This window comes from Sciurus vulgaris (genome assembly GCF_902686455.1).
Source record: "Sciurus vulgaris genome assembly, chromosome: 14".
NCBI lineage: Eukaryota > Metazoa > Chordata > Mammalia > Rodentia > Sciuridae > Sciurus > Sciurus vulgaris.
In genome coordinates, this window is record NC_136475.1 from 49129530 (window position 1) to 49156647 (window position 27118).

A 27118-nucleotide genomic window follows, 5' to 3' on the forward strand; every position below is an offset into this window, starting at 1 on the left:
AGTAAATTAGTGCAGCTTAAACATGAGAACAATGGTAAGACAAAGAAAAAAGTGAAATAAATTCATTGATAGTGAATAAGCAGTACATGGAAGTAAATGAATACAACAAACAGCTATAATACTAGAAGTAAGATTAAATAATGGGGGGGGGCTAAGAGTCTCTTCAACAGGTATAAGGGTCAAGTTAATCACAACAAAATCACAACTTTTATAACGATCTCCTCCACCTCTCAAAAATATTTAAAGGATATAAGATCAAATTAAACATATAAAATCAAAAAGGAGATACAGAAAATATAGTAATGACTATCAAATAGCACAGCAATTGTATTTACAAAAAGAAACTACAGAAGAATAAAGGAGACAGACAGAAACATAGGAGATTTCTGTACCATTCTTGTACAAAACACATCAACTGGATAAAATCTAAGTAAAGATATAAATGATAAATAATGTAATCAATAAGGCTTTAGGTATATATTAAACTTTATACTCTGAAAATAGGGACTATTTCTTAAGCAAACATGGAAGACTAACAAAAACTAATCATCTTCTAAGTAACAATGTGTCAGTGAACTACCAAGTGTAAAGTCATTAAAATACTCAAATCATACTATAGTAAACTTAAGCAACTATAAAACAAATTTTAAAGGCCTTTCCACATGAAAATTAAAGAAATTTTTACTGAATCACTTTTTGGTAAAGGAAAAATACAAGCCTTATAAAAAAATAAATATTAAAAATACTGTATATCAAAATCCATGAGAGACAAAGCAGTAACCATAGGAAAATTCATAGCCTTAAACAATATGGAAATAGTTAAAAAAAAAATTGATTCAAAGATGGTGAAATAGCATGAGGCAGCATTTCTCTTAGCTTCGCTACCCAGAAATCAAACAGCGGGAATACCACATCTCTCCAGGATTACAGTGAAAAATCCTGAGACTGGAGGGGCAGTCTGCTCTAGCTGAAACATGGACTGCTTGACTCATCACAGGTATATATAAAAAAATAAAGGAAAAACCTCTCCACTTAAGTTTATCGATCCTCTGGGATCCAGGGGCCATCTTGGGACTGCTGTGTGGTGGAGCTTATGGAAACTGAAACCCAAATCTGTGAGTCTGCAACTAGTTCTATGTGGGCCTGTTTGAGCCTAGCAATCCAGTGGAAAGTCAGAAATTGGGAGCATTTCACCAAGGGGAACACAGGTTAGAGAGGCTGGGGAAAGATGGACTCTCCCCAGCTCTGCAAGTCCTGAAGTGCATGGGAACGGATGGGGTCCAGCATCCTCCAATCCCTGGCTCCCACCAGGTCCAGCATCAAGTTGGCATCCAACAGGGACCTCCAGTTCCTTAATCCCAGTCTCCCAATCCCTCCCTAGCCCACAACCTGGCCCATCAGCTTGCAGCTATGCGGCCAACCCACAGGTCTCTGTCTCAGGTTTGGAGCCACCTGAAACAAAATAGTCCCTGAGGACCAACCGGGAGAGAAGAGCCTGACAGGGAATTTGAAAGGGCGGGGGGATTGGAGAGATAGAAATTGGAGATAAATCAGAGACCAGGATTGTGGGGTCTGAAGGCAACATAAAGGGCTAAGTTCAGGCTCCTACATCACACTAGTGGAACACAAAAGAGATTCCTGGAGTACAGTCGTCCAGCGTGGGCTGGAAGTTGTTATACCCAACTTCCAGGAATTCTGCCTTCAGTACTAACCCTCCCACCATGGAAACTCTCACCATTTTGAAGGTGGAGCTACCATCAAACTCCAGACAACCCCACCTATCACTGAGAAGGGAATTTGCAATTATTTAATTTTCCATTGAGATTCTTTTTTTTTTTAATTCCTCTCTCTCACATTTCTACCATTTTTGAAACCAAGTACTTTTCATGCATCAATTTATTGAGGACTGGGATATCTGAATAGTATATTACAGTTTTGTTGTGTATTCTTTTTACTTTCAAAGATTTTTTAAAATTCTTTTTCTTTTTTTTACATTATATATATATATATTTTCCTCTCACTATTCTGTTTCCTGGATTCTCTTTCCCTTTCTCCTGCTAACAGCCAACCTCTATTAATCCCTCTTTCACTCTTCCTATAATAATTATTAACTTCTGTCTTCTCTCCTCTTGCATAAACATCACATCCTACACCACTTCTGTTCTCTCCTTGTCCACCATCTGAAACTGTAAAACCCTTTTGAAAACTTACTGTTCGGGTTATAGTCAAAGTACTTGAAACTCCTATAATAGAATACATTGACAACACAGTAATGTCAGAAAAGAAGTTCAGAATGTACATAGTTTAACAGATCTGTGATGTAAAGGAGGATGTAAGAAGTGAAACTGGATAAATTTCAGGAAGTCAAAGTTCACTTCGATAGAGATTCTGAAAAGAAATCAAGCAGAATTCTGCAAAATGAAGGAATCAATAAACCAAATTAAAAATTCAATTGAGAGTAACAACAATTGTCTAGACCACTTGGAAGACAGAACCTCAGGCAATGAAGAAAAAATATAAACTTGAAAATAAAGTTGACCATGCAGAGAAGATGGTAAGAAACCATGAGCAGAATTCCCAAGAAATATAGGATAACATGAAAAGACCAAATTTAAGAATTATTGGGATAGATGAAGGCTCAGAGATACAAACCAAAAAAATGCACAGTCTATTCAATGAAATAATATCAGAAAATTTCCCAAACCAGAAGAATGAAATGGAAAATCAAATACAAGAGGCTTACAGGACCCCAAATGTACAAAATTATAGCAGACCCACACCAAAACACACTATAATGAGAATGACTAACACAGAGAACAAGGATACAATTTTAAAGGCCATGAGAGAAAAATATCAGATTACATAGAGGAGTAAATCAATTCAGGTATGAGATGATTTCTCAATCCATAATCTCAAATCTAGGAAGTCCTAGAACAATATTTATCAGACTCTGAAAAAAAAAAAAAAAAGGATGCCAACCAAAAATTGTAAACCTAGCAAAGCTTCAGGTATGAAGATAAAATAAAAGCCTTCCATGATAAACAGAAATTAAAAGAATTCACAACTAGAAAGCCTGCACTATAGAATGTTCCCAGCAAAATATTCCATGAGGAAGAAATGAAAAAAAAAAAAAGTGAAAAGCAAAAGAAGAAACTACACTAAAGGAACAGTCAATTGAAAGAGAAACTAAGTCAAATTAAAAACCAGAAATAAACCAAAATGACCAGGAATACAAATCATATCTCAATAATAACCTTGAATTTTAACAGCCTAAACTTATCAGTCAAAAGACACAGGCTTGCAGACTGTATTGAAAAATAAAACCTGACAATATGCTGTCTCCAGAAGACTCATCTCATAGGAAAAGACATCCACGAACTGAAGGTGAAAGGATGAGAAAAACACTGCCACTCATATGGGTCACATAAACAAGCAGGGGTTTCCATTCTCATATCAGGTAAGGAGAACATCAAGCCAAAGTTCAGAAGGGAGAAAGAAAGACATTTCATACTGCTTAAGGGAATTAAATATCAATAAGACAAAACAATCATAAATATTTATGCCCCAAACAATGGAGCATTTACATACATCAAACAAACCCTTCTCAATTTAAAGAATCAAATAGAAAACAACACAGTAATACTGGGTGACTTTAACACATCTCTCTCACCACTGGATAGACCTTCCAAACAAAAATTGAACAAGGAAATCGTAGAACTAAAAATACAATCAATAATTTAGACTTAACAGACACATAGAGAATATTTCATCAACAAGCAAATATACTTTCTTCTCAGTAGCACATGATCCTTCTCTAAAATAGACCATATCTTAGAACTCAAGGCAACTCTTAGCAATTACAAAAACAGAGAGAGAATACATTGCATTCTATCAGATCATAATGGAATGAAATTAGAAATTATTGATAAAGTAAAAAATAGAAGCTACTCTAACACCTGGAGACTAAATAATACACTACTGGATGACCAATGGATAGCAGAAGAAATCAACGACGAAGTAAAAAAATACTTAGAGGTAAATGAGAACACTTAGACAACATATCAAAACCTCAGGGACACTATGTAGGCAGTGCAAAGAGGAAAGTTCATTGCATTGAGCTCATTTATTAAAAGAACAGAAAGTCAACAAATACATGAATGAACATTACGTCTCCAAGTCCCAGAAAAAGAAGACCAAATCAACACCAAAAGTAGAAGACAAGGAAACAATTAAAATCAGAGCTGAAATCAATGAAATAAAAAGAAACAATTAAAAAATTGGTTCTTTGAAAAAATAAATAAAATTGATAAACCTTTAGCCATGCTAATGAAGAGAAAGAGACAGAAAACTCAAATTACTAACATTCAAGATAAAAAAGGAAATATGATGGACACTACTGAAATACAGAACATAATTAGAAACTATTTTGAAAATTTATATTAAAAAAATAGAAAATCTCAAAGACATGGACAAATTTCTAGAGATATATGACCTAACAAAACCTAATCAGAAGAACATAGACAATTTAAACAGATCAATTTCAAGCAATAAAATAGAAGACACCATCAAAAGCCTATCCATGAAGAAAAGCCTAGGACCAGAAAGATTCTCAGTCAAGTTCTATAAAACTTTTAAAGAAGAATTAACACCAGTACTCCTCAAATTATTCCATGAAATGGAAAAGGACGGAACCCTTCCAAACTTATCCTATGAAGTTAGTATCACACTGATACCAAAACCAGACAAAGACACATGAAGGATAAAAAACTTCAGACCATTATCCCTGATGAACACAGATGCAAAATTTCTCAGTAAAATTCTGATAAATTGCATACAAAAACATATTAAAAAGACAGTGCACCATGATCAAGTGGGGTTCATCCCAGAGATACAAGGTTGGTTCAACATACAGAAACCAATGAAAGTAATTTATCATATCAATAGACTCTAGGGCAAGAATCATATATTCATTTTAATAGATGCAGAAAAAGCACTTGACAAAATACACCACCACTTCATGTTCAAACTAGAAAAACTAGGTATTGTAGGAATATACCTAAACATTGTAAAAGCTATCTATGCTAAGCCCAAGGCCAACATCATTCTAAATGGAGAAAAACTGAAAGCATTCCCTCTAAAAACTGGAACAAAACAAGGATACCCTTTTTCACCACCTCTATTCAACACTGTCCTTGAAACTCTAGCCAGAACAATTAGAAAAAATAAATCAAAGGGATACAAACAGGAAAAGAACAACTCAAACTATCACTATTTGCCAATGACAAGATTCTATATTTAGAAGGTCCACAAATTCCACCAGAAAACTTCTAGAACTAATAAATGAATTTAGCAAAGTAGCAGAATATAAAATAAGCATCCATAAATCAAACACATTCCCATACATCAGTGATGAATCCACTGAAAGAGAAATTAGGAAAACAACCCCATTCACAATAGCCTCAAAAAAAAATAAGTACTTGGGAATCAAACTAACAAAAAGAGGGGTTCTCAACAATGAAAACCACTGAACACTAAAGAAAGAAATTGAAGAAGATCTAAGAAGATGGAAAGATCTCCCATGCTCTTGGACAGACAGAATTAATATCGTCCAAATGGCCATACTACCAAAAGTGCTATGCAACTTTAATGCAATTTCTATTAAAATCCCAATGACATTCTTCATAGAACTAGAAAAAGCAATCATGAAATTCATTTGGAAGAATGAGAGACCCAGAATAGTCAAAGAAATCCTTAGCAAGAAGTGTGAAGCAGGAAGTACCACAGTATCAGACCTTAAAATATACTACAGAGCTACAGTAAAAAAAACAACATGGTATTGGCACTAAAATAGACATGTAGACCAATGGTACAGAATAGAAGACACAAAGACAAACCCACATAAATATTGTTATCTCGTTATAGACAAAGGCACTAAAAACATACATTAGAGAAAAGATAGTCTGTTCAACAAACAATGGTGGGAAAACTGGAAATCCATATGCAGCAAAATGAAATTAAACCCCTATCTCTCCCCTGCACAAAGATCAACTCAAAGTGGATCAAGGACCTAGGAATTAAAGCAGAGACCCTGTGCCTAATAGAAGAAAAAGTAGGTCCAAATCTTCATCATGTCTGCTTAGGACTTGACTTCCTTAACAAGACTCCTAAAGCATAAGAAGTAAAATCAAGAATCAATAAATGGGATGGATTCAAACTAAAGAGCTTCTTCTCGGGAGAAGAAACAATGAATAAAATGAATCAGAATGGGAGAAAATATTTACCACATGCACCTCAGAGCACTAATCTCCAGGATACAGAAAGAACTCAAAAAACTTAACACCAAAAAAAAACCCAATTTATAAATGGGCTAAGGAACTGAAACAGAAGAAATGTAATCAATCAACAAACATATGAAAAAATGTTCATCATCTTTAGCAATTAGAGAAATGCAAATCAAAGCTAAGATTTCATCTCAGTCTAGTCAGAATGGCAACTGTTAGAGATACAAGCAATAATAATTGTTGGCAAGGATGTGGTGAAAATGTACACTCAGACATTGCTGGTGGGAATGCAAATTGGTGCAACCACTCTGGAAAGCAGTATGGAGATTCCTTAGAAAATTTGGAATGGAACCACCATTTGACCCAGCTATCCTGCTCCTCCATTTATATCCCAAAGACTTAAAATCAGCATTCTACAGTGACACAGCCACATCAATGTTTATAACAGCTCAATTCACAACAGCTAAACTATGGAATCAACCAAGATGCCCTTCAACAGATGAATGGGTAAACAAAATGTGGCACATATACACAATGGAATATTATTCAGCCTTAAAGAAGAATGAAATTATGGCATTTGCAGGTAAATGGATGGAGGTGAAGAATATCATACTAAGCAAAATAAGCCAAACCCAAAAAACCCAAAGGTCAAATATTTTCTCTGATAAGCAGATGCTGATCCATAATGGGGGTTGGGAGGTAGGGAAGAATGAAGGAACTTTGGATTGTGCAGAGAGGCATGAGTGGAAAGGAGGTGGTATGAGGAGGACGGGAAGGATGGTGGAATGAGATGGTCATTATTAACACATATACATGTATGATTACACTAAAGGTGTGACTGTGCACCATGTACAGCCAGAGAAATAAGAAGTTGTGCCCCATTTGTGTACAATGTGTCAAAATGCATTCTACTGTCATGCATAACTAATTAGTACAAATAAAATATAATATATATGTGAAAAATTTAATTGTTATCAATGTCTCAGATTCAGAGGAATTAACCTTGTCAAAATGATTCTTTCAGTGATGAAAATGCATTCTTCCATAATTAAAAGAAATTATTTTTTAAAAAATTAAAAATAAATAAAATGATTAGATCCTTAATTGAAGACCATGAAAAAATAAAAGGAAGGGCAAAATAAAAGGAGCATATGAAGACAGAATCAGAAAGGCAAAATCAGAAATAAATGTGATAGAAAGTATATTTTGTTAATCAAAAAACCTGAATACTCATTCCATAAAAATTAACTATAAATAAGAATGTAGGAATTGATGGTCATATCCTTGAGTTTATAAACAGACAGACACACACACACTCTCATATAACACACTCAGACATATATTCACAGACAAGTAGACAAGCCTTAATCCTAAAGCCAGCATCACACTTAATAGGATAACACATCAGGCATTTGCACTAATATAAGGAAGAGACAACAATGATCATTCACTGGACTGCTATTTAGTATTGTACTGGAGATACTACATAAGCCATTAGATAAGAAAAATCAATTCAAAATGTAAGAATTGGAAAGGAAAAATCAAAGCTTCACATACACAAACAATAATCACAAAACATAATGGTACAGTAAAAGCACAGTGACAATACCCATGAAATATATAATACTTAGGAATAAATGTAACAAAAATTGGGAAAATGCTAAAGTATTATTGACATTACATAAGGTAGAATTCCAAAGCAGCATAGTCCAAACAATTTTGGAAAAAAAAACCCACAAATGAAGTTGGGAGATTCACACTACCTAATTTCAAGACTAAGCAGCTACATTAATCAAGAGAGGATAACACCAGCTATGGGTTACCAGAACGAGAAAATTCAGAAATAGACCCATATGTATATGGTCAACTTATTTTCAACCCAAGTGCCACAGCAAATCACTGGGGAAAAGATAGTCACTTCAACATATGATAGTGGAACTAGTGGACATATGTGTGCAAGGGGAAAAAGAACAAATCCTAACCCTTACCTTATGCCAGTATGACAGTTAACTTGAAATCAATCTAGAGCCCTAATGTAAAAATTCTAGAAAAGTTCTTGAAGAAAATATATGAGAAAGCATTTATGATGGCTTAGGACATAAATACAAATTGTAAAAGAAATAATAAATTAGACCACATCATAATTAAAAACGCCTGCTTTTTGTAAGACATTGATAATGAAAAGATAGATGCCTAAAATATCTGCAAAACAAATATCTGATAAACTATAAAATATGAATATCTACAATAAGAGAAACCAATTTAAAAGACATATTCTCCAAAGAAAATATGTAAATGGCAAATAAGCACATGGAATTTGCACAGTATCATTAGTCACTAGAGATGACTGATGCAAATTTAAAGTACTACATATGACTAACACCCACTATAATGACTAAAATTTAGAAAACTAATGGAACCAAAATGTGGAGCAAATGGAGTTATCACATGCTGCTGATGGGAATCGTATAACAGCACAATCATTCCAGAAAACACTTTAGAAGTTTCTAAGTTAAACAAACATTATATGACCCAGAAATTCAACAGCTATTTACCCAAAAGAAATTTATACATGAGTCTGCACAAAAACTTATACATGAATGCTGAGCTTATCATCATTTTATTAACTGTCAAAAACACAAAACGACCCACATGTCTACCAATAGGTGAACCGAAATGGTAATTTTCAATCAAATACTACCTAGTAATTAAAAGAAATGAACTATAAGGATCAATTTCCAAAGCATTATGCTAAGTGAAGGAAGACAGACACACAGAGTATATACTTTATAAGTCCTTTTCTGTAACTTTCATGGAAATATAAAAATACAAGGGCAGAAACCATTGTTGGGGGTGGAGCCAAGAGAAGGGGACTGACAGCAAAAGGAAATGAGAGAACTTTGAGGAATGAAAAAAAAGTTCTGTACTTTTATGGTGGTAGTGGTGGTTACATGGTATGTGTGTGTCAAAACATAACGAACTGCACATTTTAAAGAGTGAACTTTACTGTTTGCAAATTATAACTTAATAAAACTAAACTTTAAAATGTATGCTGAGTTTTAAAGGCTTTTAACCTAGATTACCAAACTGTCTTTCTATTAATGTTTTCTATTTCCATTAAATTTAAATTCCCGCTGGCATTCTGCAACCTCCCCAGTCCCAATATCCTCATATTATTATGATGATTTCAGACTTCTCCAATGTGATAAAACCTTTAAAAATGCTGCCTTACTGTTCAGGTATCCTCTCTCTTACTTGTAGCAAGGATGACCTTTTTCTACTGTGTTCTGTCTGTTCATTCCTTTTGATCACTGCTTTATAAAAGTATTTGGTGTCTTTTCTCTTTTAGTGCTTTTTTAGCAAGCACTTTTTTAGCACTTTTTTTTTTGCTAGATATTCTCAATATTTGTCATACATATATTACCAAGTTTCTCATTTACTTTTTTCCCCAACATACCGATCATACAGACATCTTATGATTTTCAATCTATCAATATCTTCTGTTGAGACTTTTTTTTTTTTTTTTTTTTTTTTGAGGGATGGGGAAGTACCGAGTATTGAACTTAGGGGCACTCCACTGAATCCACTGAACCACATCCCCAACCCTATTTTATATTTTATTTAGAGACAGGGTCTCACTGAATTGCTTAGCACCTCGCTTTTGCTGAGGCTGACTTTGAACTCACTAGCATCTAGCTTAGACTTTTGTATTTTTTTTTTTTGTTGCATTTTTATTTAGAAGTTTCTTTGCCCATGCAAAGGTCAGTGAAATATTGAAGATTTGTTTTCTAATTTGTTACAGACATAATTTTTAACTCTTGAAACCTGTGCTGACACAGTGGATATTAGTTACTTGTAATCATTTAAATCATTTAAAATTAAGTTAAATTCAAATCTTATTTTAGTCTAATTGGCCACATTTGTAAAATAAACTTTAGAGAAGGTTTTGGTTCACTTTAGGTAAATTTTGAGCAATTAAGGTAAAACTGAGCCAAAAGTACAGTGAGTTCCCACATATTTCTAGCCCCTAGACAAAGAGCCTTCCCACCATCAATGTCTCTCACCAGAGCAAAGTGTTTGTCACGTGGTCACTGATACATGTTTATCACTTGAAGTCCAGTTGACACAGGCTCACTCTTGGTGTATACTCTACGGGCCTTCACAAAGAAATACTGACATGCATCTACCACTGTGGTATACAGGAGTTTCACTGCCCTAAAAACTGTCTGTTCTTTTGCCTGTTCATCCTTCCCTTACTTCAACCACTGATCCTTTACTGTCTCCATAATTTTACTTTTTTTCAGAATGTCAAATAATTGGAACCCTTCAGTATACAGCTTTTTCAGACTTTTTTAAAATGTATTAACATGCACTTAAGTTTTCAAGCCTTGATAGTATCTTTTTAGCACTGAATAATATTCCATTGTCTAGATATATTCAATTCTCTACAGGACTTTTTGGTTGCTTCCATGTATTGACCAATATGAACAAAACTATTTTAAGCATCTGTGTGCAGGTTTTTTGTATGGACATACGTTTTCAACTCCTTTAGGTAAATAGAGAAAAGCATAATTACTCTATGGTATGGTTGGAGTTTTATTTCCTAACAGTAAAAATGCAGCGGCTGCACCATTTTGCATCATCAGCAGCAATGAAAGTCTCTGTTGCTCTACACACTTGCCAGCAGATGGTAATGTACTAGCCACATTTCAAGTACTTTCTAGCCACATGGTGTTAATGGCGACCATATTGGAAAAATACAGTACAGTTCCATTATAAAACAAAGTTCTACCAGAAATTCTTCTTCATTTAAAACTTAACTGATTGAATAGTAAGAGAAGAAAAACTAAAATTTACTACTCCTTTTTCTTGGTGTTTTTTCCCCCCAAGTCCTGGGGATTGAATACAGAGCCTTGTGCATGCTATGCAAGTGCTCTATCACTGAGCTACATTCCCAGTCCTTTTTATTTTTAAGATATGATCTCATGAAATTGCTAAGCGGGCCTTGAACTTGAGATATTTCTATTTGAGCCTCTCATGCAGCTGGGATTACAGGTGTATGCCACTGCACCTAGCTCTCACTGAAATTTGATGGTCTTTTGTTTATATTTATTCAGAAATTCATATTCCTGCCCAGCCACTTCTTAACTATGTGTCCATTAATAAATTATTTAACCCCTCTGACTCTCAGTTTCCTTATCCTAATTACTCATTAGTTCAGTGCAAGGATTAAATTAGATAAGCAAGGTAAGATAAATTAAAACATTCATCACATTAGATCCTTGTTTGTAAACTCCAGTGGGTCGAGTTTGTTTTTACAACGTTTCAATACAGTACACTTTGAGGACCCTTACTAGAAGCAAAGGCTTAACATTTTATTTACCCGATCTGGATTTTTATAACCCAAAAGTAGATTGGCTGCTTTTATATCACCATGAACATATTCATTTTCATGTATATATTCCAGTACATCCAGCTGTGAAAGAAACAGATAACATAGTACAACTATTTAGAACTTATGATCAACTTGAACATTTTAAATACAGACTAACATTTTTATATTAATGATGACACAGTGATATATTTCAAAATTATTGGTTAATTATTCTAAAATACCATAATTTCTGGTTGTTCATTGGGGAAAAAAATTCAACATGATCCTCAAATACAAAGAGTTTTAACTGAATCTCTGATGGAAGGAAGCTAGAATTCAGCAATGGTTATGCTCTTGAGAGCCCAATGGCCAAACCACCCTGCACAAAGAGGAAAAACAGCATAAGATCAGAGATCTTCAGTGAAATGATTGTGAAGCCCACTCAGTAATTTTTCATCCAACCAATAATTATATAAGTCAAACCTTAAGGAAGTCAGATAAAACATCACATCCATGAGTATTTATCCTCTATATAGTAATAGAAAACTTCTGAGCCCTTTGCCCTTGGATGTTACAGAACCTAATGCTCAATAAACACTGACTGGTTTAGCAAGAAATTAGTGAGTTCTATTTGCTACATCCAATTTTGGCATGAGTAATTTCATTCTATGTAAAATGGAAAAAATTGCTTCATGCACACCTGTAATCCCAACTGTTTGGGAGGCTGAGGCCGGATGATCACAAATTTGAGGCCAGTCTGGGCAACTTGGTGAAACTCTGTCTCAAAATAAAAAAATACGGGCTGGGGTGCAGCTCAGTGGTAGAGTACCCCTGTGTTTAATCTTTAGTATAAATAAACAAATAAATGAATGGAAAAAAACAGAATGAGATTTGAACAAACCAAATTCAAACAAGATAAAACAAATATGTGGTATAAACAAGGGTATGCATGTGTGCTACTGATTTCATTGCTCTTTCTTTAGCAAAGTATATATTATTCATCACCACAACTAATTACTGCCACCATCCCCAACTCATACTAAAACTTAAACTCACCCTCCCATATCATCACGTTTAGTATGCAAAATAATATATTTGGCCATAGTTTGCAGTGTTATAAATGTAACTGACAAATGAGAGGTTATTCTTACAGCAATGCAAGCTTATACTGATATGTAAAACAAAACTGTGAAAAAAAAAAAAACAAAAACAAAACTGAAGCACCAATATCTAATTGTGTTTGCAGTACCAAACAGCACATTCTGTCATTTAGAGAGCCCAGTGTTATCAATTTCACCAAAATAGCCTCTACTCTCAATAACTGACATTTCTAGGACAATAATCCTTCATTTTCTGATAATTCCACAAAGGGCAAAGATTTGTACTTGTAACAAGCAAATAATCCAAAAACAGAACATGTGAAATAAGTCATTACTTCTTACCATTCTGATACCCAAGTGCAGGACAGTTGACTTTTTAAAAGTACCATTCTGATCTGAGATCTTCTGTAAATCTATTCCTAGTCTTTCCATTACCATAAATCTGTAACTGTAAGAAAGAGACATTGGAAAGAGATCTCCATGAGATTATAATGCTTGAAACTGTCTATCAATAAATGTGAAACAAGGAAAAATGCCTCCAACCTAAGGACCAAGTATGATGCAATCTGAACCTCAGAGAATGAATGTACATTAATAATTCTGTTGGTCTTTTGCAAGATACTTCTCAGTATTTTCCTTGGAGTTAGTTTTGTAGACAAAGAGAATGCTGTACCAAACCATTCACCCTGCCTTAGATAATGAAAAGGGAATGGTCTTTTTAAATTAGATACTCCTAAATTTAATTCATTTTGATTCCATCTCCTTCTTGCCATATGGCCCTGAACAAATTGTGTCCACACCTAAAATGTTATCTATATTTGTTTATTGACATTATAAAAATCATCTTTACTCCTCCATACATTCATAATCATGTCTTCTTTTTTAAGTGTGTTGTTTGTTTTCTTTTCTGTTTAGCACATCCCATCCCTCACCTTCCCTTTGAGTACATACCACTGTCAGACCCACACTGCATCTATCTATGTATACACGCACATGCACTAAGAATGTTTGGATTTGTGTTTTTAAAAAAAATGCGATCTTATCACATGAGCTTTCTCCACACTACTGATTTCAGTAGTATCTCATATAATCCTTCCAAGTCAACTGGTGTACCTCTGACTTTCTTAACAGGATGCACATTACATGATATGAATGTACCATGATTCACTAGGCCGTTCAGTCCCCTATTGGCAGTCTTTTACTTAGTTTTATGATCACTGTTCCTCATTTAGTTTTTATTTATAGTATTTAAAGATAATCTGAACAAAGTACTGACATCTGTGCCTATTTTCTCACCTGTGAAAAAAAAATATTACCACCTATTTTAAAAGGCTATTCAAAGAACAAAATGAGATATATGAAACTCCTGGGCACGGATTAAATATATAAGAGATGACATGGGTTTCCTTTCTTTTATTTTTCCATTAATGAATTATTTATATATTATGACTTTCACATTGGGTAGCTTTAAAGCTACTTCTAGAAATTCTTTGTTGTACCTTTCCTAAAGAGATGGAGATTAAATTTCCTCTCATAGCATTTGGACCTAGGTGTCTTGCTTCAAGCAAAGGCAATATAGCTTATGTGACAGGCTATCACTTCTAGGGCTAGATTATAAGAAGATAATAATTTCAGTATGAATGCACGCTCTTGTGCATGTTCTCTTTCCCTTTCAATCATTTGCTCTAGAGGAATTCAGCTGCCATTTCTTTTTAACACCCAGGTAGCTTATTCAGAGATCTACAATGTGAGGAAGTAAGACCTGCAAACAATCATGTGAGTAGAGTTAAGAGCAGGTCTTCTTGGGTCTGCCAAGGCCACACACGAGTGACCTTGGAACCAGACAGTTCCTCAGTTCATCCTTGAGATGGCTGCAGCCTGGCAAAGAGTTGACTATATTCTCAAGAGAGTCCCTGCGAATTCCTTCAGATAAGTCACTTGCAGATTCCCGACCTGCAGAAACTAAGATATTGTAAGTTTATTACCACAAAGAATAATTACTTGATAACCCAATTAATAAAGAGGCAAAGGAACTGAACAGGCACTTCACAGAAGAAATAAGAATGATCAAAAAATATATGAAAAAATATTCCATATTTCTAGCAATTAGAGAAATGCAAATTAAAACCACACTGAGATTTTACCTCACTCCAGTCAGAATGACAACAATCAAGAACACAAGTAACAAAGGTTAGTGAGGATGTGGGGAAAAGGGTACACTCATATATTGCTGGTGGGACTGCAAATTGTACAACCAGTCTGGAAACAGTATGGAGATTGCTCAGAAAACTTGGAATGGAACCACCATTTGACCCAGCTATCCCACTCCTTGACCTATACCCAAAGGATTTAAAATCAGCATACTTCAGTGACACGACCACATCAATGTTTATAGCAGCTCAATTCACAACAGCTAAGCTATGGAACCAAACTAGCTACCCTTCAACAGATGAATAGATAAATAAAATGTGGTTATATATACACTATGGAGTATTACTCAGTCATAAAAAAAAGAATAACTATATGACTTTTGCCAGTAATTGATGCGAGTGAAATAAGCCAATCCCCAAAATACAAAGGTCCAATGTTCTCTCTGATATGAGGATACTAACATACAGTAAGGCAGGGAGAGAGGAAGAACAGAAGTTTAGATTAGACAAAGGGGAATGAAGGGAAGGAGGAACAGAAATAGGAAAGACAGTGGAATGAATCGGACTTAACTTTCCTCTGTACATACATGAATACATCACAGTAAGTAAATCTCCATATCATGTACAATCACAAGACTGGGATCCTAATTAGAACAAGATGTACTCCATGATTATATAAATATGTCAAAATACTCTCAGTATAATGGAAAAGAATTTTAAAAATTTAAAAAGAATAGTTATTTAATTATAATAACTGATCACATAATTTAATAATATTTTAACTTCCTTTTACCTTTTCCCCTTGAAATCCGTCAGACCAGATCCATAAAACAGAGGAATTCCTAAATAATCAAGTCGTTTGCGTTCTATCCACTTTTTGACTGCAAAGACAAATTTAACAAGAAAAGTGATTTGCATTATTTATAAAGGTATTTTTTAACCTTCATGTAGTTGCTGAGACTTACTGAGCTAACCAACATAGCATTAGACTTTCCTAGAAAATAAAAATTTTAAAATAAATATGCCTGTCAGATGAGTTCAAAATGTTTTCAGTATAATTAATGCAGAAAAATGTACATGAATTAAATCAATATTAACAAGTTATAATCTTATAAAATACATTGGTATTTCTGTTTATTCTATTTATAAAACATTTCTATTTATGAAAAAACATTTCCTTATGTGCTAAACTTCTAAATATTACACCTGTTAACTTCCAAAGGCTCAGTACAGATCTGGCTTTCTTTGCCCCCCCACCTTATTGCTTATACTTCAAAATCTAAAACCATGATATTCCAAACAATAGGAATTGGACAGAAAAATCATCTTACACTGACATCATGTCATAGAAATTTTTCTATTAAACTTAGTTTACAAAGAAAAAAGTCAAATCCATTAAACAACCAGGTAGCTTAATGTTTTCACTTTTAACAACCAGGTAGCTTAATGTTTTCACTTTTCTACCACGTTTGCTTTATGTTTAAGACAACTCTACTGATACACAATCAAGTTTAATGAATTCTATTTGTCACTCGGACATAGTTTAAGCAGTTTGTAAGGAATGTAGTCTTAATGTTTACCAGGGCTTTATTAAGGAAAACAAAGTTGATTATTTAGGCCAGACCCATCATTCCTTTTCTTAAGCATGAGGTAAAGGACTCTAACCATAGGAGGCATTATCCCTATCAACTTCATGTTTTGCTTCGCCTATTTATGACATATATTGTTTTAAAAATGTTTTATCCTTCTTCTCTACTCATTCTCATTTTACATTCAAATTCTCTAACTGGCATATGATATACAACTTCAATTAATTTTCCAACATTCAAGTTTTGAATATTTTCTTAAATATCTTAACATTTAATAATTTCCAGATACCTTATTCTAATCCATTTTACAACCATTCCTTTTGTATATATGTCTACTGCCTACTTAAATGTCTTTTCTATATATCCTTCCTACCCAAATGGTTCTTCATAAAAAAATAATTTAATTTTACTATCTTTTATACTTAGAGAACTCTTGGTAGCTTTGATCAACAACTCAACATTTTATGTTAAGTAGTAGAAACAATTTAGACTTAAAATATATAACCCATTATGTATGCCATATCAAGATTTGTATACCATCTGTCTTGCTTTTATATGTTATAACAGTTAACTGTATCACTTTACAATAAAATTTCTTACAGAAAAGAATTTTCCAGAAGGCCAGAAAAAGACCAAAATATTAACACTCACTTTAGCAAGTACATATATGGAAGTAGCTTGCTTTGCTAATTTTACTTACTACAGTCTTTTTTTGCAGCTCTCTGATAAAATTTAAGTTCTGAAAATAACGGGCCATTTTCTTGATATTCCTATGAAAGAAAAGAAACATTAATTTTGCTAGGAAAAAAATTGTCCTAGAGATAGAATTGATATTTCAACTGTGAAAATGTGAGTACACATATGTAATACATTATAGTACCTGAATCATTTTTTACAAAATGCAGGCACCAGATTTCCACTAAAAATCTCAGAAAACACTAAATAAACTTGAAGAATCTCATTTTTAAACAACATATTGTACTTCTGTCCCAATATAGTCTTACGCATGAAAGTAGTCTTATGGAAAGCACTTACTAAAAGCACTAAAAGCACTGAGAACTGCATACATAAATATAACATACACACTCACTGAGTAAAGACATCAGAGCGGACAGCTGAAAACCACCCTGGTGGTTCACTCATGTATGACACCTTTACCAAGTGTCTACTGTGCTATATTCATTGTACTAGGCATAGGGCACACATACAGAAATAAAACTTTATGCCTGCCTTTAAGGACCTTACATCCAGAGGAGGGAGGGAAACGGAAGGAGGACAGACTGCTAGGTAAGACACCAGGATGATGAATGCCAATCCATAACAAAGGTTCTCCAGTAGTAGCATGTTAATAATGTGAAAATATAACATTAGGTTTATTGATATGTAAATGGTAAGAAAAATTAAGATGAAAAACATTTTTACAAAATTAAAGCGGAGAGGGAAAATATCAAGTATATGTGAAACATAAACTTAAGAGCAATACTTACCACTTTTATAACATGTTTTGCATCTCTGTCTGGTTTATTTGCAGGAAAAGCTGCAGAAAAAAAGACAAAATAGAGAAATGATTGTTGCACCCGATTACTGAATATCTAACATGGCCTACAGAGTATGCTATGTATTTACATATATTAGTTTATTATATCCTCTACAGTAGTACTAGGTATCATCTCTATTTTACACAGGGTGCTTCTAAGGTTTGAGAAGTTAAATAACTTGCTCACTAAAGAGGAGCAGATTGGAGATTGACACTTAAATCTGTCTTGACACCAGAGCCCACACTCCTTAACATTCATCATATTCAAACATGGAAAACCAAAAGGTGAAATTAATCACAATGATCTAAAATGTAGGGGAAAATATTTTTAGATGTATAGCATTAAATTCAATAACTGGTATGTAATGAAATCCATTGGTTCAATTTCACTAAATGAGAAACTGTGATAATTCAGAAATGAATTGATTCATTTTAAATAGATATTTGAAAAAATTTCAGCATGACAAAATTCTAGAATAAATCAGGTTGAGAACAAAGTCTTTTAAAATCAGCTTATGAACCTGGCAATCAAGCATTCCTACATTTAAGAATATGTATCTTCTAATATGTTTATTTCAATTTATCATTTTACTTTTTTCCATTTGTATTTCAGAAAGTATTTTTAACTTTTGAAAAATCTAGTGTTCAAAATTTAGATCAATCCTTTCCTCTATATTATCTAAATGATTAAAAGATTATTATGCTTTCAAATCTCCATAATTTATTTATTTGTATTGTGGAAGTCTAATATTTTGACATTCATTCTTTTATCCACCCTTCATCCATTATTCCTTCACACATTCAATGAGCTAATATGTATTGGGAAGCTAGTACATGTCAGGTACCATGTCAGGTATTAGGATAATGTTTTAAGGAAAGAGAAAGGAAAAATGGTGACCTCATATTGAATAGAAAGTCAATACTTAAAACATTCTGTAGCTATAGCTTTGGTATATTTATTACAATGCTATGTCCACTATTACTTAATATTTTTTCCTTTTATTCCTTCTAAATCTGTCAATTTTGTCATCTAGTAATGCTCATCTTAAACAAAAAGTACATCGATTTATTAAAGTATATAAATTGTACATTATAGTTTGGCAAACTCATGCTCAATTTTCTTACCCATCCTCCAAAGGTTCTGATATTATCAATGATATAATAGATATTAAATATAAACTGTGAGCCCAGGCTTCTTTACAGTAAAAAGTAACTAAACTTATTTAGATCAGTTAAGATTCCCTTCTCATCTTCATTCATATAACATTATTTCATTTTCATCTGAGCAGTCATAGTTCTAAGGGAATAGCCGAAATAAGGGATTATACAGATGTAAGAAGAAAACTGAAGAAAGTATATGGAGGGGAAGGAATCTGGTGTTGCATGGAAAAGGGGCTGAAAAAAACTTTTTTTCCCACTCCATGATGAATTTTTCTATTGGTGTGTGTCCAAAGATGGGAGAAATGGTCCTTCCTCAGCCCTGGTCCACTTAGAACAGTATCCACTCCAGACAAAAGCCTCTGCTTCTTGAGGAGGGTGGTAGAAACTTCCAATCTTTTGTCTGAAAGCAAGTGACCACTGCAGCAAATAAATCTTGATGTCCAACACAATGTAAGAAGCTGAAAAGTATGGAAGGAAAATGGGGATTTCAACTAGATAAATAACTTTTCATGTCACCACTGGAAAAGAAGATATCCGACCAGTCCAAGGCCATACTTCTGGCTGATTTCAATCAGTATATTTCCTTCACTTTATAAACTTAATCTTCTTTCCACATTATTTCACATGAATGTTGACTGTGTGTTAACACATATCTGAAAGATACCCATACCTGTCATTTGATGGCTACACAGTCTCCCTAAACATACAAGTTATACTGGAAACCTCAATCTAATATCAATTGACTAAAATGTTTACAGAGATGGTTATTTCATATGAACAAACAGGTTGTTCCAGTTACTATGAAGAGCTATTACATTAGAATAATCAGTTAGTTAATTAAGGGAGTATTTATATTCTACAATAAGCCAAACCCCATTCAAGCTAGTGAAAGTAATAATGACAAAAAACAATCATGACATCTGCTTTTGCAGTCTAGGGAAAAAAATCAGACAATCATCAGCTACTTGCACATAAATGAAAAACTATAACCTAGGATAAAGCAGACTGAAAACATTAACAAAAACAATGTACAATGTAGGAACAAAGGGATCAAAGTCCTGTAATATCCTTGTATTATTCAGAAAAAGAGAGATACTGATTAGTTTTATGGTTAGTTCCAAAGAGTACATTGAAAGTTGAAGGGTAACCATTAAAATAACAGAAATAAAGGTTAAAACTTCAAAACCAGTAGAGAAAAAAGTACCCAAACAATTTATTAGAAGACAGGAAATGAAGGGTTAAAAATGGAAATGTAGAGAAATTTATAGAAAACACAAAATGGCTAAGTCGATTTTTAGTCACATTTTTTGCACATTTTAACACCTTTGACACATGAATACCTCTGATAACTGAAGAGACTACCTAGTAGCTGTTGACCACATGATAGTTATAATATAGTTGTCACTGCTTGTACACTGACAAAGTCAATCCTAGATGTTCATTTGTCTTCACTTCAACTGAGTTATGTACATAGTGGGATGTTTTACACATTAAGTTTAACAGTCATTGATAATGATTTGGCATTAAGAAAAATTACTATGCATGTACAAAAATTAACCAGTCCAAAACAGCAGTAGGGCATAAATTGGATATTAGTAAAAAAATGTTATGTTATTAAGTTATGAATGCAATAACTGAGTGATCTCTGAGTTCCATATATGACTACTACTGAAAAAGGATAGAATATATATTTCCAAAACTAAATCAACCCCAGGAAAGAATAATCTAACCCAGTTATAAAAGGAATGATCTAACAGAAAGATGATAATTATGAACTTGAAAGTAAATATCTAGTAATGCAGTTTCAAAATACATAAATCTAAACTAGCAGAATTAAAAGAAAAAAATAATGACACAATGACAGAAATAGTGGGAAATTTTAACACGACTGCATAATAAATAGGCAAACAGACAAAAATAGATTGAAAACATGCAATGAACAGTTTTTCTCAAGAAGTCAGATTAGAAAATAACAATTAAAGAACATACATTCTTCTCAAACCCACATGTCAGTCTTTTTCAACTGTCCATATTCTTGCCCAGAAAGCAAGTTTTAGTAAATATAGAATAAATGTTATTAAGGCTGTGTTTTCTGACCATAATAAATGGGTAAAAGAGAAATCATAATACAAATGAGAAAATATATGAGAATGAGTAATAGTGAAAATATATCAAAACTAGTTAGGGTAGTTAAAATGCTTGTTATTTATCTTCTTTAGCTAAACTCCACAAAGACAGCCTAGTTAGGCATTCATTAAATATTTGGTGAATAAATTAACGAATACAAGTTGTAAATTTGAGGCATTTAACTTTTTGTTTTAAGAAAACTGAAAAATTAACTCAGAAGCAAATCTTAACAACTTAGAAAATGGAAGATATGAACAGAAATTAATTAATTCAAAACCAAAAAGCTAAAAAGGCGTAAAGAAATAATCTCTCAGTAGAAATGACCACATCTAGCACCAGAAATGTGGTTTCTAAATACCATTTCCAATAAAATGAACAAGAGGTGCTTGGAGAAATGGCTGATTCCAGGTTGGGCAAGAAAAACAGAAGCAACATAAGCAACAAAATACATAGTGATAGTAATGAATTTTCACCCACAGAAAAATAAATAACCATTAACCTCAATATATAAATAACTGACCAAATAAATAGAACAGACAAAACAATTCTTTCCTGCAGCTGAAATTCAATTAATAAATGTAGGAGGAATGACAAAGATAGAAATCACTTTTGGTACACACCACAGAAATAACTGTGGCAAGCAAAAGTCATTGATGGATGCTAAAACAAATAAATGGATGATAAGAAGCAAAATATTTACTTACTCTCAGCATTTCTCCCCACAAGTTATTTGTTATAAATGGAAAATATAACCAAAGATGAGGAGCCTGGGTAACTAAAAGAATGACCTGAGAAGAGCTGGTCCAAGAAAGAACAAAACTATGTGGTCAGTTGTCACTTCTGCTTCAAACAAAGACAGCTTGGAGAGAGACAGAACTCATTCTAATTCTCTTTAAAAATGAAGGAGGGACAACAAATCCTATATGGTGAGTAGTACCAATAGAATAGATGTTTCTATAGTATGTTGTGGAGTGCAGAAGACTCCAACACATGTAATCTTTAAAGACGTGTATTTTCAACAGGGAAAGAACCTTGGGGATAAAAAGTCCTGGAGAACTACTAAAGGGTATGGAAGGGCAGTTGGCATGAGGGATCTCCCAGTGGATTACCCTGCTCTGATTATTCTGGAAATTCTTTATCATTTCAGAGTATTTATGTCTTTAGACCAAATTCAGACACTTTTAATTCTTATTGAAAAAAAAAATTCTTAAAGGAGGTGAGGAAATGGGGGAAACTTTAAAATATGGGCTCTTTGCAGCCTAACCTGATCTTCTCTAAGATGCAGACTCCTCTCACAGAGATTGAGGTAGAGGACGGAATTTCTTCAGACAGAACTTTTTCAATTAGGATTTAGTGGGGAAAGTTCTGAAGACTCTGACCAATTCAAAATTTAAGAACCCAAAAACTTGTGCAGGGGAATTCATGATTCAGTGAACTGACAGGATAGTCTAGATTTTACCTAATATTTGCCCTCTGTATTCCAAACTATGTTTACACTAAAATATATGAACTCTGTAAAGCAAATATTTAAATAAATAATGTCTTAGAAAAAAAGCATCATGCTCATAAAAGCTCTTTATGAATCTGAAATTTAAAAGTTATAAAATAAAATTTAAATGTAAAAAACAAAATGAGAATCAAGATTTTTCCTTTAAAAGTGATAAATAATCATCTAGCAAAATTGTTCAATAGAAAAGAAAGCAAAATTATAAACCCAAGATATTTTGGAAAATAATAATAAACATTATCACCAACAAATTCTAAATAGGAGGAAAAACAATTTCCTAGAAAAAAAATTATTTACCAAAAATAACTCTGAAAATAAAAGAAACTAAGTAGCAATATAATCACTATAAGATATCAAAATAATTTTTAAAAATACAAACCAGAAGAACTATTCTAGTCAATTCTCATCTCTCTCACTGAAAGTAGTTATAAATCTGTACAAAAAAATTAGAGCAGCTAATTGAAGACTCTTAAAAAGTAAACTGAGGTTTCCATTGTGACGTAAGAGCTTAAAGGTCTTCATTCATGCTCTCACAAAAAAAAAAAAAAAAAAAAAAAAGCTGAAAACTATCTGAAAAACTGTACTTGTTGGATCTATGAGGGAATTAAAGTTACAGACAAACCAATGCCTAACAACTGCAGGGAAAAAAAAAAAAATGAAAACAGGGAATCACAGTGTATTGGGACAGAATTTATATCCAGGAGCCCAACCAGGTTCTCAAAGTGGAAATCAGAGAGAATCTCCTGGTTTCCAGCAGGTGAAGGGAAAATTACCTTGCCTAATCAACATTAGAGAAGGGAATTAACCAACTCGAACCACCTCTAGCCTTCTCATCTCACCTAAATGGGGGAGAGGGAATTGAAAAATATGGGTGAACATCACATCTTAGGGTCACAGACTCAACAAGAGACAAGATCTTATTCTGAGATTATAAAATGCCTTCAATTCTCCCACACCTTATACCACATCAACAGCAGACCTACGTTACAAGAAGTGTTAAATTCTTCAGAAAGGAAAATAATATTGTACCGTGGATCTAGAATGTCACTCAAAAGCTCCTATTTGAAAGCATGGTTCCCAATGCAGCGAGGTGGGGCTTTTGTGCCATGACTATGTCATGAGGGCTGAATGGACAAGGAGGTAGGATCTACTTGGAGGAAATAGGTCCCTGTGGGGCTTATCTTCTCTGGGGCTCCCCACTTTCCCTCTCTCTGCTGCCCACCTGCCGAGAGCTCAGCAGCTTTCCTCCACCACACCACATTTCATAATTTCAGCATATTTCCTCCTTGGAGCTAACCAATTATGGAGTGAATCCTCTGAAACCATAAGCCAAAATAAATCTTTCCTCCTCTAAGTTGTTCTTGTCAGATATTTTGGTCCCAGTGATACAAAGTTGACTAACATATTATAGGTCTGATATTCAAATCTACACAAATAAATGAATTATGCTAGAGAATGAATAAATGAAGGTAAAATTTTAAAAGAGTTTTCTTATTTTAGTTGGCAAAGTGTTCAAGATAATAACAGAAACATTATTATAGCTTATAGGTAAGTGAAACACCTTAAGGCACAGGAAGAGAAAAGGTATAATTGGGTATCTATACTAACGGGGAAGTTGCATACTGTTATGAGAAAGCATACTTAGATTAGGTGTAAATATATACTGCAAACTCTAGAGAAACCACTAAAAGTTTTTTTTAAAAGAAGGATAATTGATATGCCAAGAAAGGAGAGAAAATAAAATCATATAAAATGCTTAATTAAAATTAGAGAAGGTAAAAAAGGAAACGATTTAAAAAAGGAAAAAGAATAAGAACAATAACCAGAAAACAGTTCCAAATAAAGCTGATATGAATTTAAATATATAAATAATCACTTTAAATGTGAATGGTCTAAATATAACAACTAAAAAATAGAGACTGGCAGAGTAGATAAAAATAAGCCTTAAGACCCAACTATATGTTGCCTACAAAAACAAACAAACAAACAAACAAAAACAAGACCTAGTTTCACGGAACTCCCTTGAAAAACAAAGGCACAAATAGGTGAAGGTAAAGGATAAAGACATACCACGCTAACACAAATCAGAAGGGTTGGAGTAGCCATATTCATTTCAAACAAAGCAGATCTTAGAACTTGGAAAATAATCAAGAATAAAGAGAGGCATTCAAAAATGATAAAGAAATCAAATCTCTGAGACTTAACAATTCTTAATACATAGGCACTATCAACAGAACATTAAAATTCATAGGCAAAAACTAAGAGAACTCCAAGTAGAAAAAGACAAATCCATTGTTATAGTAAGAGACTTAAACATACCTCTAACTGTAAATTGACAGAGCCAGCAGGCAGAAAATCAGTAAGAACATAGTTGAACTGACAGCACCATCAATCAATAAATTTAAGTGACATTTATAGAATACTATATCCAACAACAGCAGAATATAGATCCTTATCAAGATCACCTGGTATGTTCACCAAAACAGAACATATTGGGCCAAAAAATACACCTTAACAAATTTAAGAGAATAGAAATGACAGAAAATATGTTCTCAAATGACAATAAAAATAAACTAAAAATCAGTAACTCAAAGTCAGGCAGAAAAACTCCAAAATATTTAAATAATACATTTCTAAATAACAAATGGATCCTTCCCAAAATAATCCTAAGGGAAATTTTAAAATGCTTCAAACTAAATGAAAATGAAAATGCAATTTCTCAAAATTTATGGGATGGGGCTGGGGGTATAGCTCAGTGATAGAATGCATGCTTAACATGGTCGAAACCCTGGGTTCAATTCCCAGCAACAAAAGCAAGCAAGCAAGCTCAATTTTACTCAATGTGATGGCATCTGCCTGTAATTTCAGCTACTCAAGAGGCTGAGACAGGAAGATCACTTGAGCCCAGGAGCTTGAGACCAGCCTAGGTAACACAGCAAGACTTCAGCTCAAAAAACTAACAAACAAACAAACAAAATACACACACACACACACATACACACAATTTATGGGATGCTGCATAAGCCAAGCTTACATGAAAATTTATAGCACTGAACATGTATATTAGAGTAGAAGACCTAAAATCAATCACTTAAACTTTTCCTTTAACTTAAAAGGTAATATGAGGAAGACGCAAACAAAATAAATAAAAATTTGCCTGTAAATCAATTTTACACTGAAAAGAGAAAACTAATAAAAAAAAAAAAAATCAACAAAGTCGAAAATCAGGTCTTTGAAAAGATCAAAATTTTAAATCTCTAAGCAAGGCTGACCAAGACAAAATGAAGAAGATGCATTCTACTAATATCAGAAATGACATAAGGACCACTGCTATCAACCATGGACACTAAAAGGACAAAAAGAAAAAAATGTGTACAACACTCAGGGTCACAAACTTGACATTCATGTGAAATGCACCAATTCCTTGAACAACAAAATCTACCAAATTCCACACAAGGGGAAATGATTTAAATAGACACATATTTATTAAAAAAACCAAATCAATAATAATCTAAAATAGAAAGCACCAGACCCAAATGGGTTGTTAAATTCAAATTTAAATGACACCATTTCTTTACAATTTCTGAGAAAACAGATGCAAAAGGAACATTCCCTAACTTACTCTGTGAAACCAGCATCACCCAAATACCACAGCATATAAATATATTGCAAGAAAGGAAAATTACATATCAATATCTCTCATGAAGATAGATGCAACAATATTCAACAAAATATTAACACTGGACATATAGATGCAAAAAGAAAAGGAAAAATAAAAGAAGAAAATGTAGACCTAAATGTAAAGTGTAAAACTATAAAACATCTAGAGATAATACAGGTGAAAATTTAGGTGACTTAGGGTAAATATTTTTTGTTATATATAACAAAAACAATCTATGCAAGCAAACTGATAAATTAGACTTCACTGATGTTAAAAATTCCTGTTGTGAAAGACACTGTTAATAAAAATACAAATTACAATCTTGAAGAAAATATCTGGAAAACACAGGTCTGACAAAAGGCATATCAGAAATATACAAAGCTCTCTTAAAACTCAACAACTGAAAACAAACTCAAAAAATAGAAAAGATTTAATATACTTCCCCAAAGATTTAAAGGTGTCAAATAAACATGGAAGATGCTCAAAATAACATCAACAGGAACTCACGAATTAAAACAATGAGATACAACTACCCATCTGTGAGAATGCTGAAATCTAGAATACCAACAATGCCACAACTTCCTGTGCAGCAACAGGAACTCGCATTCCCTGCTGCAGGGAATGTAAATTG

General features: G+C 33.3%; 1 protein-coding gene across 7 annotated transcripts in view; it reads right to left on the minus strand.

The window, feature by feature from the left end:
- Window positions 1-27118, minus strand: part of VRK2 (VRK serine/threonine kinase 2) — a gene marked incomplete at its 5' end in the record, with an annotated part of 141219 nt that overhangs the window by 93803 nt on the left and 20298 nt on the right. For 6 of the 7 annotated variants that reach the window (XM_079110471.1, XM_079110469.1, XM_079110466.1 and 3 more), the window contains 5 exons: window positions 11665-11757; window positions 13098-13203; window positions 15699-15786; window positions 17195-17264; window positions 17982-18031. In XM_079110471.1, coding sequence (XP_078966597.1) covers window positions 11665-11757; window positions 13098-13203; window positions 15699-15786; window positions 17195-17264; window positions 17982-18031 — 407 coding nt within the window. The remainder of the gene's footprint in view (window positions 1-11664; window positions 11758-13097; window positions 13204-15698; window positions 15787-17194; window positions 17265-17981; window positions 18032-27118) is intronic. The other variant, XM_079110467.1, reaches the window with a different exon arrangement.